General features: G+C 47.6%; 1 protein-coding gene across 1 annotated transcript in view; it reads right to left on the reverse strand.

Moving 5' to 3' along the window:
* Nucleotides 1-9,492: 9,492 nt before the first annotated feature.
* Nucleotides 9,493-12,909, reverse strand: part of prr12a (proline rich 12a) — a gene marked incomplete at its 3' end in the record, with an annotated part of 25,249 nt that continues 21,832 nt past the window's right edge. Inside the window, exons 12-16 of the mRNA XM_084456347.1 lie at nucleotides 12,349-12,468; nucleotides 12,075-12,172; nucleotides 11,161-11,292; nucleotides 10,680-10,775; nucleotides 9,493-9,627 (exon numbers count right to left, since the gene is read on the reverse strand). Of these exons, the coding sequence (XP_084312473.1) occupies nucleotides 9,493-9,627; nucleotides 10,680-10,775; nucleotides 11,161-11,292; nucleotides 12,075-12,172; nucleotides 12,349-12,468 (581 nt within the window). The remainder of the gene's footprint in view (nucleotides 9,628-10,679; nucleotides 10,776-11,160; nucleotides 11,293-12,074; nucleotides 12,173-12,348; nucleotides 12,469-12,909) is intronic.

Raw genomic sequence — 12,909 nt, forward strand, 5'->3', positions numbered from 1 at the left:
TCTAGTGGTCCCCTCTGATATTACTATTGAGCAGTTTATTATTGCTACATCTTGGTGTTGTGGCTGTCTAAAACAATCATACCATATGATGATTATGATTACAATATTATGAAATGATTAAAATACAGGGGAGCTAAATTAAATCACAACAGTCTCTTTAACTGGCTGCGCCGAACCAATCTCAGCGTGACATTGGACAGGTCGCTCACGTTCCGCCGACACCTCGAGTCACTGCGCAAGAATTTAACAGCTTGTGTGGCATTGATGAGGCGACTGGTCCGATCAGGCTGGGGCGCCGGCGCAAAAACACTGCGCATGGCAGCCCTATCCCTGGTCTACTCCACCAGGGAATACTGCGCACCGGTGTGGTGTCGCAGCGCTCACACCTGCCTCATGCGCCTTGCGCATCGTGACAGAATGCCTGCGTCCCTCTCCCGTGGACACTTCCGCTCATCGGGGCTTGGTATCCTGTGCGGCGCATAGATATGAGCACGAGATGACTCGTAATGGATTGAGCGGCGCAAAATACGGCCGCCATATTGGTCCGGTACCGGTGTCACGTGACAACCGCTCTCCTCAGCAGTTTCAGTCAGTAAAAGTAACCCTGCATCTAGTCTGGCTCAACGGATGTAGGTTTTGGTAATAAACCTTGTCATTCGTTCACACTGCCAAATCAGTGGCGAGTCTGGCAACACAAATTAATCTGATTCGGCCAAGAGATTCTGTCGGCACCAATCAGATTCGATCCAGACTATTTTGCGGACTGTGATTGGTTTAAAGAAATACTGCGTTTTCCCCCCTCCTATTGCAGAATGGTAATATGTCCAGCCAGACCTGTCTCTGACGCTGGCACAGCGTAAACGAAGTGTGGAGATACTAGGGCTATGAGAGAATACCCTGCATCAAGAGATAACACTAGAAGATAAGTGGAAAAAAATTTTTTGTCATTGAACTATCGATAACAGTCAAATAACATAAATAATAAATACATAAAATAAATAATTACAAAGTGCAAAACAGCAGCATCCAACAGTTTTAGTTGTATCTATCAGCTAACAACTATCTATTTATCATCGTTCACTTAAAAGAGCCGGCACATAGAGCCGTGTCGTTCGCGACCGACCCATCACTAGTTCACTCGCGGAGCTCCGTACCGGACCAAGATGGCGGCCGCGTTTTTCGTCCGACAGCAATCAAATCAACGTTAATGCGGCGTCTAGTGTATTATCTCTATGGTGCGGCGTGTGAGTGTGGCACCAAGGAACAAACCGCAGACCACGTCATCCAGGACTGCCCGACATACCGGACACCCAACGGAATGCGTGGCCTGATGGTCATGGATGACTCCTGGAGGTGTGCCCGGATATATAGCCCGGGTGACCCCTCACCCAGGCTCGGGGTGGTAAAAGGATAGCCCCTCGGCCCCGAGCCTGGGGGGAGAGGACGAACCAACCCACCCAAGGGACGAAGAACTGGCACCTGTGATTTTGATGCCAGTGAAGAAGATAAATGATCTCCATGCATCATGGAGAGGGACTCACAGAAAACAGGTCCTCTCAGAAGACGGTTGTCTGTGTCTGTCCCCTCTCAAGAGCCTCTACAGTTTCAGATCTGAAAGGCGATTGAACTGGCTAATCTGATCCCTGGTCAGTGCTGATAATGTCTTGTACATTATGACCAGAGTAATGCCTCATGAACCAGGCCAGGTCCAGCCTGGCTTAGGTGCGAGGCTGACTTGTTTCTGTTCAGGACTGGTAGGACGGAAGCTAGTCATGCCACTGAAATAGCTGTAAATTGAAATTACATGAAATAATGTCTGATAAATAAAGATGGTTCTTGTCACTTGGACACATCAGTTCCAATGCTTCCAATGCTAATCCAGCACAATGAGAGCGGGATAGCCAGTTAGCTTATGAGCTCACAACAACTAGAAGCAGTTTCCATAACATTAATGGTAGCGGTCAGTGGCTAAAGCAGTTACACTGATGATAACATAAAGTCATCCCCACCGGGAACCCCGGTCTCCTGGGTGGGAGTCCAATGCGCTCACCACTACTCTACTTGTGCAGTGGAGATCGGCGGGTGGGTTTTGGTGTCCTTCTTCCAGTCCCTCGTGTGGGTTGGGGTTAGAATATGGGTTGGGGTTGGGACAGGATCTGATCTATAAGGCAAGGGGTAAAGGTTGGAGTGAAAGGATGAACATGTGGAGGTTTGGGGTATAGTCCCATAAAGTCATCCCCACCGGGTCTTCAACCCCAGTCTCCAGGGTGGGAGTCCAATGCTCTCACCACTACTCTACTTGTGCAGTGTAGATCGGCGGGTTGATTTTGGTGTCCTTCTTGATTTTGGTGTGCTGGGACTACTGCCTCTTGTGGTGCCAACAGACACACCAACATTGTCCGCAGTAACGGAGGGAGGGAGGGAGTGATAACCGGATGAACGCTATACTAGGTGCGCTGGCTTACAGCCGTGCACAAAAAAGCATCAATACATTAAGCTCATTCCTCCACCTAAAGCTGTGCCAGTCAACAGTCAGTCTAATCACCGAATATAAACCACATGTAGGCGTAGAGCGACTGGTGCATCACATCCCATACAAAAATGAATTACTATAGGATTTGAAGTGTCCTACTCCTATTGGAATGAGGACTGTCTGTCAATAATGCAGTAGCGTACCGTGGGGTCTTGCACAGGGTTTTCTCCGACATTGTTATTACTCCCAATGCCCCCCAACCCCCCCCCCTCCCCTCATACCCCGTACACACACACGCAGATATGGAGAGAAACTACGCATGTAGGGGTCAGTGGCGTCCGGTGGGTCCTAGAACCGGGTAAGCCAGGACCAACGAAGCACGCGTGCACACGCAGTGCGCTCGATTTTTTGGGGGGTGCGCTTTCAAAGCATGCCCTGATGGGTTTCACAGCACCAGAAGGGCGCTGAGCATTGGCATTTATATGTAAAAACATACAGGAAAACTATAGTAGCCTAGGCTACTGATGTTTTTTTTTTTTAACACATCAACAAAGGCCAATAATTTGAGAGCGAGCGAATAAGAGGGCAATATTTAGGCCGAAAACAACCAAGCTTTTAGGGACACACTTAATAAACTACAGAGCCATTATGACAACAATGGCCAAGCACCACGAAGAGGAATGACAACACGATAAAATACACCCCCTTAGGGCACAGCACTCAATAGCCTACTCCCCTACTTCACTAATCAGTGTTTAGGCTACTAGCCTATAGGCTACTAGGCGTATTAGCCCACCGCTCCAGGTCTTGATTTGGTCTTGATTTGATTTGGTCTTGACTTCCGTAAGCTACAATCATTTTACCTGACCTACAATGTTAAAGGAGTAGTAAAGGGAAAATGCATGTTTAGCCCTGTTTTAAGATTACTTATGATCATATGCAATGGTTCAGATCAAGAAGTTGACAAAACTAGCACTTTTGAGAAAGTTGATAATTGCTCTTTAGGTCATACAATGGATGTGGGTGGGCACCTTGAAAACTCATTCAAAAACATGTTAAATTCTCGATTTCAAGCTCACCGAGGGGGTAATTGGTGTCAGTTGGTGTTCTAACATCAAATTCGCCGCAAAGTATGAATCCTGTAGGGTTTTATTGATCATTTTATGAAATCCATTGACTTGTATTGACACGACCGTTGTAGATGTGTAGATCAATCCGCAGAGGGGATTCAGGAAGCGGAACTACTTACGGTAGCTATTGTTATTGTTTATGTTGCTAGGCTACCTAGTTTGCGGAGCTTTACACACGTATGTGCTGCGACTTAATAGTTATATGCTAAATATTTTAAAAAGCCTTTCCAGATGAACTAGAATCTTACTTTATGGCGAATTATATGTCAGAACGCCAACTAACACCTCAGTGAGTTTCTTGTCTTTGAAATTGAGAGTTTAACCTGTTTTTGAATGATTTTTCAAGGTGCCCACCCACATCCATTGTATGACCAAAACGGTGGTAGAGCAATTATCAGACTTTCTCAAAAGTGCTAGTTTTGTCAACGTTTTGATCTGAACCATTGTATAATATCATAACTAACCTTAAAACAGGGCTAAACATGATTTTTCCCTTTACTACTCCTTTAAGTGAATAACGCGCTAGTAAGACCGGCGTCAACGGACCGTAACGTGGACTGTATTTTCATGAGGACTGTAGGGGGCGACGGAGCACTACCAAAATGCTAAACACGGATGAAAATGAAGCGATATGGCAGAATACAAGACGCATTTAAGTCAAAAACAGTCTGAAGTCGATTTTCGTGCCTTCTTTCACTGAAAGAAGGGGCAAAAATCTAGTTTTATTTGTATTTGTATGGGTAAGCCAGGCTTACCCTGGCTTATAGGAGCAATCGCCACTGGTAGGGGTACCAATAATTTGCAACACTTGGGACAATTTAATTGTTCCTACCAAAACGTAAACAACTATAATTTCACACCAAAAGTAAGGTTTTGCTAACCATTAGCCAGTCGTATTGGCCAAAGTTAGTTACTTGAACGTGCCTCAAATCCCTTGTCTGCCTGTGTTAGTGGAAGTTAACGCCCACTCTGAGGCGACAGCGTCACCAATTTTTTATTAGAAACGTAAATGTATAAAACCAGATACTTTTTGGTAATAACACTGTAGATTAATTTGTAACTGAAAATGTCCTCTAAACAAATCCGGTATTCAAATCCAACGCCGTTATGTTTTTTTTTTTTTTTTTACTGGGTTGCTCATTTTGACGATAGCCCTGCAATTCCTGGCTCAACAGAATGTGTGGCGTAACGCCCGCAGCTAGCCTACTCCACTCAGAATAACGCTGGTTCAGTCATATGGAATTCTCATACAATGACGAGGCGTCGCCAAGCAATATTTTCAGGGTGACACTTAACAGAATTCATAGTGGTGATTTGTGGTTGTTTTTATAACTAAATATGCACATAACAAGCTGAAAATATGAAGGTAGATTCTCTATGATATGTAATTGTAGGAGAGTCGGTTACTTTTCCATTGCAGTTTAAAATGTCGCTAGCACAAGCCCAGAAATCAGTCTTGTCACTGCGTTTGGGTGTTACGACCACCACTCCCGAGTGCGGGCGTTAAGACCACCATATAGCCTACGCTAGCCCTTCCCTTAGGCTGTCTTATTCTGCAACTGTATCGTAGGGGAACCTCTGCTGCTAGCCTGTGTAATATAGCGTTACTGTAGCCTACCTAAACTTGTTTCAATCACAAGAACGCAACAGGTTTACTTTTTGTAGTTAGTGTGTAACATTAGTTGTTACCTACTTTGATTTGTGTCCTCCTCCTGCCTACTATCTTCCTCTCTCTTTCTTCTCTGTCTGCTTCTTTCAACACCATCACACCAGGTACGGTTTGTGCGCTCATGTAGGCGCATAAAAAGAAAAAAGTCCAAAATAAACCAAATCCTCCTCCATACTGTTAGCGGCCCGACAGTGGAAAAACAGATGGTAACGGTTCTCACGAGTCCAGGACAGAACGGAGCCAAACGAAACTGCCTAGTAACTGTTCGGCCCGACAGTGGAAAAACAGCTATAGTGTTTGATGTTCTGGGACTTTGATGTTCTTCGTCTTGTGGTGGCACAATCAGTTTGACACAGTTAATTCATCTGCAAAACAGACTGTACATTTCTTTAAAGATGAAAAAAAAAAGTTTTGTTCCCATGGGATCTCTTCCATCTCTTACCTGGTAAATACATGCAAAGTATAGCCTATAATGGGTAATTAATGAGACTATACTGTAGGTATAATTTAAAAACAGGAGTATTTCAAACGTTCAATTACTGCACATGAATTCAATAATTGACAAACAACCAACAGGTAACCACATTTTTACATCGCTTCTATAACATCCAGTGACAAAAAACTGTTCACAACACCAGTTTTGAACCCATGAGTTTTATGGGTCTTGAACTCGCAGTTTCAGCATGGCAGACTAGCTCCTTAAAGGAGAATGCTCGTTTTTGACTTTGACATAGTTTTTCACTATGTAAGCACAACTTATAATATGCCGTAAATAAGGTCCAGGTTGTCAAAAACGAGCATTCTCCTTTAACCACTAGGCCACCGGAGCTCTTGAAAATCAATGATGTCAGTCTTATGTTTTGATGTTCTGGGACCACTGCCTCTTGTGGTAGCAACATAGAACTGCAGGTCAACAACGCCAGGACATACTTACAACCCGATATTCGCTCTTCTATGTGAACTGGCTTACAGCCAACGCACAAAAACACCACACGCCAAGAGGACGACTTGCAGCTCGCATTCCTTTGCCTGCTATTTTAATAACCTTCTCATATTAATCTGATCTTTATAACCTTATCATATTACACTATATGATCTTTATAACCCTATCATATTAATCTATATTATAACCATATCATATATAATCGTTATAACCCTATCGTATTAATCTATTACCTTTATAACCCTATCATATAGGCTACCCTATTTATAACCCTGTAATATTGATCTATATGACCTTTATAACCCTATCCTATATCATCTTTATAACCCTAGCATATTAATCTGTCACCTTTATAACCCTATCATATACCATATTTATAACCCTAGCATATGAATCTAGGTGACCTTTATAACCCTATCATATATCACATTCAGCACACCTGACTGGACTGATTGAATGCTATGCCAGACAACAGCAGCTGGTTAAAGAGGGCCGGTCCTAGGGCTCAGCTGGTTAAAGAGGGCCGGTCCTAGTGCTCAGCTGGTTAGAGAGGGCCGGTCCTAGTGCTCAGCTGGTTAAAGAGGGCCGGTCCTAGTGCTCAGCTGGTTAAAGAGGGCCGGTCCTAGTGCTCAGCTGGTTAAAGAGGGCCGGTCCTAGTGCTCAGCTGGTTAGAGAGGGCCGGTCCTAGGGCTCAGCTGGTTAAAGAGGGCCGGTCCTAGTGCTCAGCTGGTTAGAGAGGGCCGGTCCTAGGGCTCAGCTGGTTAAAGAGGGCCGGTCCTAGTGCTCAGCTGGTTAGAGAGGGCCGGTCCTAGGGCTCAGCTGGTTAAAGAGGGCCGGTCCTAGTGCTCAGCTGGTTAGAGAGGGCCGGTCCTAGGGCTCAGCTGGTTAAAGAGGGCCGGTCCTAGTGCTCAGCTGGTTAGAGAGGGCCGGTCCTAGGGCTCAGCTGGTTAAAGAGGGCCGGTCCTAGGGCTCAGCTGGTTAAAGAGGGCCGGTCCTAGTGCTCAGCTGGTTAAAGAGGGCCGGTCCTAGTGCTCAGCTGGTTAGAGAGGGCCGGTCCTAGGGCTCAGCTGGTTAAAGAGGGCCGGTCCTAGTGCTGGGCTGGTTAGAGAGGGCCGGTCCTAGTGCTGGGCTGGCAGACTTGACGAACCGCAGAGACGGAACTTCTTGAACAGAGAAGTGTCCCTTGTTGCCTGCTTTGGGCTGCCAGGTTCCCTCTCTCCTCGGGTCCAGATCTAGCAGTGTAGGCTTTATCATTGTGTTATCTTAGCCAATTGTAGGGTGCTGTGTACAGCTATTTTGTTAGTATAGCATGTGTAGCTTTTTAGTATAAAGTGTATAGTGTTCTGTATAGCATTCTTAGCTTAGTACTCTTAGTTAGGGTATAGTTTAGCCCCCGGCCAGGGTTAAAGGACAGTCCCCATCCCTAGACTCATACGAGGCCCATTGAGGCAAAGCGCAGGTATAATAAGCCTCGTTGGCCTGTCTATTGTGTGTGGACGTGTGCAATTTGGGATACTTAATAAATGCTTGTATATCTTCCCGATTGCCTGGACCTTGACGGAGTCGTTCACACCTCTCAATTGTCCTTAACGGATCTAATGATCAGTCTTGACAAACATCCCATCCATCGACATTTTGAATGAGCCATTCTAGTTCCCCTTGCAGATTCCATGACGAGACAGGCATGAAATGTGACATTTCAACACATTATTAACAATTAAAAAAACAAAACACAAAATAATTATTTTAGGTCATACCTCAGAAATACTGCGAATGTTGCCCCGATTCAGAATGTGCGCGCCTTGAGATTTTGTCGTAAAAGTTTCTGGATGTTGTTGTCTTGTAGGCTAATAACTTCACTAAAGATACAACATAACGTGTTTGCAGACTACCTGTCAGGTCTGAGCTCGGTTATTCTGTTGCTTATATTGACAGGTTTCTCTCAGAATTTCTCGGGAAATTCCAGTCTTCAGTTTCGTTTTCGGGATCCTAACGCCACACTTCCCCACTAGGGGGAGCTGGGAGTTGTAGTCCAAGCCTAACCCTGCACAGATCACCTGCATACAATGAGGAACCAGTTGTAAATATGACAGTATTTCAAACGACGGTGCATTTGTTCTTTGCATGTTTTATTTGTTTCTCAAATACAGGAGTTAATGTACAGAAGAACAAAGAATTTCTCAAGAACTGTACAATATTTACACAAAGACTTTCTTTCCAAGGAAAATTAGATTGTTTCCAAAATAACTCATAGTATGCACAAACATCAAACTGATAAAAATGAAATGCCTATTTCCTCTTTTAATATTACTTATTTATAACCTGTCCCATATTAGGGAACCGGACACTGTTATTCAGTTATTAGTTCAGGTTTCTCTGCACCTGCATGAATCGGATGAAATGAAACACTACAATGTTAAAAGTTTCAAATATACTTTCCCCAATCTCTCTCTTTTTACAGCCTTAGTTTGATAGGTCGTTTCCTTGTCGTCCACGGGCTTCTCTGAAAGGGGAAGACGGTTGGGATATGCGGATGAGCGATTGTATTTATAACCTGTGAAAAATGTTATTTAAAATGCTAGGGCAGCAAACCCAGCTCTGGTGAGAGTTTATGTTAAAAACCTCATATAAATAATAGAAATGTGTTTATATATTATCACACAGTCCCCTGGCGCTGCCCTGAGCGCAGTGCTGAGAGAGCGAGAGTTAGGATGCATCTCTGCCCCCCGGCCCATAGACATGTCCATATACACACACTGCACTCTTCACTCCTTTTTAAAAAGCATTCTCACCCTCTTCCACTCTTTTAAAAGCCGGTTTTTCTAACATTAAAAGTCTTTTCAAAAAAATAATTTATGTAAAAACTAAACAGTAATAGTTTTCTTTTCTGAACCGTTGTCTCGACACGCGGGTATACGACGTCGGCGACTCCTCCACTTGGTGCGATCGCTCCTTCTCTTCCGCGACCTTTCACCTTTTCACCTCGTCTCTCGTGATTGGTCGGTTTTCCTTCTTGACCAGCCACCGCGGACCTCCGGGCACTCTTAGTTTTCTCCTGGTCGTTGAGCCGAGCCGAGGAGGAGGTCCTGGGGTCACGACCCTCAGACGGGCAGGCCTGGAGAGGCCAGGGACGCTCCCCCCCTCTCCCCTCCCCAGACGGCGGGGTGGGAGGGGCCTATTCAAGTTCTGTCTGTCCACTAATTCCGCCCGTACCGCTGCTCTCTCGTTGTTCTTCTGCTCCCTCCCTCCCTCCCTCCCTCCGTCTCTCCTCCCTGGCTCAGGGCTTGCTGCTGAGGGAGAGCAGCTGGATGAAGGAGTTGAAGAGGGTGTCCAGCCAGCCCTGGTTGGCCATGCACTGCTGCACCACCTCCTCCTGGCCAGGGTCCTCCGCTGCCTGCTCGATGCTGACCGTCTGGAACACACACACACAACTATACTGACCGTCTGGAACACACACACAACTTTACTGACCGTCTGGAACACACACACAACTATACTGACCGTCTGGAACACACACACAACTATACTGACCGTCTGGAACACACACACAACTTTACTGACTGTCTGGAACACACACACAACTATACTGACCGTCTGGAACACACACACAACTATACTGACCGTCTGGAACACACACACAACTTTACTGACCGTCTGGAACACACACACAACTATACTGACCGTCTGGAACACACACACAACTATACTGACCGTCTTGAACACACACACAACTTTACTGACCGTCTGGAACACACACACAACTATACTGACCGTCTGGAACACACACACAACTATACTGACCGTCTGGAACACACACACAACTTTACTGACCATCTGGAACACACACACACACAGCTGACATCTATACTGACCGTCTGGAACACACACACACACACACACACACACACACACACACACACACACACACACACACACACACACACACACACACACACACACACACACACACACACACACACACACACACACACACACACACACAGCTGGCATGGCTTGACATAACATTACTGCATGCTGCAGATCTCTCTATGGGTCTGGGACACTTCATGCTAAAAACTGGTTTTAGGGTACCCCGATATCCTGGCGGACCCAATCAGTAACGAGGTTCATGATCAGGCGCTCCCCGCTGACCCGGTAAATAAACATGTTGAGTCGCTGCGCTCTGCATAACGCCGGTACTACAGGCCTGCAGTGAAGCATTAACATTAACGGAACGTTACATCACGCACGTGGAAGAGGATATCTTGGACCGTGCACTGCTAGAAGTTTACCCGCTATTTCCATTCTATCCACGCACTGAAAGATCTCCTGCTTGGTACTCATCTGCTGCTACGACCTGTCGCTCTTTGAACTTTGACCCTCAGAACAGCAGCCGGGGCAGTGAAGTGTCTCAGACTGGCGGGTGTGGGCTGGATGCAGGCAGAGCGTGGGACCTGGGCTTACCTCCTTCTTACAGAGCAGGAAGGTGTGGTATTTGTAGTGGTGCAGGGAGTGGTACAGGCTGTAGATCGCACAGGACTCTGGAGACAGTTTAAGGTCCTGACGGGAGGGAGGGAGGGAGGGAGGGAGGGAGGGGGGGAGAGAGGGAGAGAGAGAGAGAATGGAAAAGTATAGATTATTTTCTGAATATTCATTATGCAGTGAAGAATTTTCTTGCGGTAATGAGCTCAGCGCACCATATACACAACTGACACACACACACAATCACTCATGCAAACACACACACACTGATTTCCGAGCGCGGCACCGCTGCTGCTCACTGCTCCCCCAGGGGATGGGTCAAATGCGGAGAACAAATTTCACACACTCAGGTGTGTGACAATCAGTGGGACTTTAACCTTTAACTGAAACACACACCCAACACAATCACACACACACACACACACACACACACACACACACACACGCTCGCTCGCTCGGCTACCTGTGGTTTGGGCAGGGTCTTCTTGACTCTATTGAGGGTTTTGCGGTTGTAAGGCTCCCCACTGAGGCGGACCCTCACGCTGCCGGAGTCCAGCGGGTCGGCCGCCATCTGGGGGTGGGCGTGCAGGGCGTCCTGGGAGGGGGGGGGCAACAGAGCGGCTCTAGCCAGGGTGCAGGCAGGACAGGGGCTGGGCATAAAGTAACTAACCACAACCAGGACCCCCTCTCCTGGGTGGGGGGCGAGTGGAGACCAGCCGTTGCTCAGAGCAGAGAGACAGGGAGGGAAGGAGAGACAGAGACGAGAGGAGGAGAGAGAGAGAGATAGAGAGAGACGGAGGGAGAGAGAGAGAGAGAGAGAGAGATAGAGGGAGGGAGAGAGAGATAGAGAGAGACAGGGAGGGAAGGAGAGACAGAGACGAGAGGAGGAGATAGAGAGACAGACAGACAGACAGAGGGAGGGAGAGAGAGAGAGAGAGAGAGAGAGAGAGAGAGAGAGAGAGAGGGAGGGAGAGAGAGAGGAGAGAGAGAGAGAGAGAGAGAGAGAGGAGGAGAGAGAGAGAGACAGACAGACGGGAGGGAGAGAGAGACATACAGAGGGAGGGAGAGAGAGAGAGAGAGAGGGAGGGAGGGAGAGAGAGAGAGGGAGGGAGAGAGAGAGGGAGGGAGAGAGAGAGAGGAGGAGAGAGAGAGGGAGGGAGACAGACAGAGGGAGGGAGAGAGAGAGAGAGAGACAGAGAGAGAGAGGGAGGGAGAGAGAGAGAGAGAGAGAGACACAGAGACGAGAGGGACAAAGAAACAGACAGACAGACAGAGAGAGAGAGACAGACAGACAGACAGACAGAGAGAGAGAGAGAGAGGGACAGAGACAGAGAGAGACACAGAGAGACAGACAGACAGAGAGAGAGAGAGGATTACCTGGTGCTGAGTACTCATGTTAACCCTCTTCATCAGCTTCCTCTTCTGTTCGTTGATGATGCTGTCTATCTTCCTCATCGGGGGCAGGTACAACTCATCTGAACCAATAGGGATGAAGCACAATTTAAAGACCGGAATCCCCCCGCCCCATTGGTCAAAAATCCCCCAAACACACAGATCCGATAAACCCCAGTCAGGAGATGCCTGGTGTCAGGTCAGGGGTCCGGGGGTCAGAGGGTCAGGGTCCGGGGGTCAGAGGGTCAGGGGTCCTCACCGTCGGTGTCCTCCAGGGCCTGGATCATGTCGGGGTCCAGCGCCGTGCTGACCAGCATCTCCACGTAGCTCCGGAACATCTCCCTCAGGGCGCGCTCCTCCCCTCCGCCCCGCACCAGCACTGGGGGGACACACACCGTCTCACTGTCTCCATCTGGGACACACACCGGCTCACCGTCTCTCTCTGGGACACGCTCCGTCTCACTGTCTCCATCTGGGACACACTCCGTCTCACTGTCTCTCTCTGGGACACACACCGTCTCACTGTCTCTCTCTGGGACACACACCGTCTCACTGTCTCTCTCTGGGACACACACCGTCTCACTGTCTCTCTCTGGGACACACACCGTCTCACTGTCTCTCTCTGGGACACACACCGTCTCACTGTCTCTCTCTGGGACACACACCGTCTCACTGTCTCCATCTGGGACACACACCGTCTCACTGTCTCTCTCTGGGACACACACCGTCTCACTGTCTCTCTCTGGGACACACACCGTCTCACTGTCTCTCTCTGGGACACACACCGTCTCACTGTCTCCATCTGGGACACACACCGTCT

This window comes from Borostomias antarcticus (assembly GCF_949987555.1).
Source record: "Borostomias antarcticus genome assembly, chromosome: 22".
Classification (NCBI taxonomy): domain Eukaryota; kingdom Metazoa; phylum Chordata; class Actinopteri; order Stomiiformes; family Stomiidae; genus Borostomias; species Borostomias antarcticus.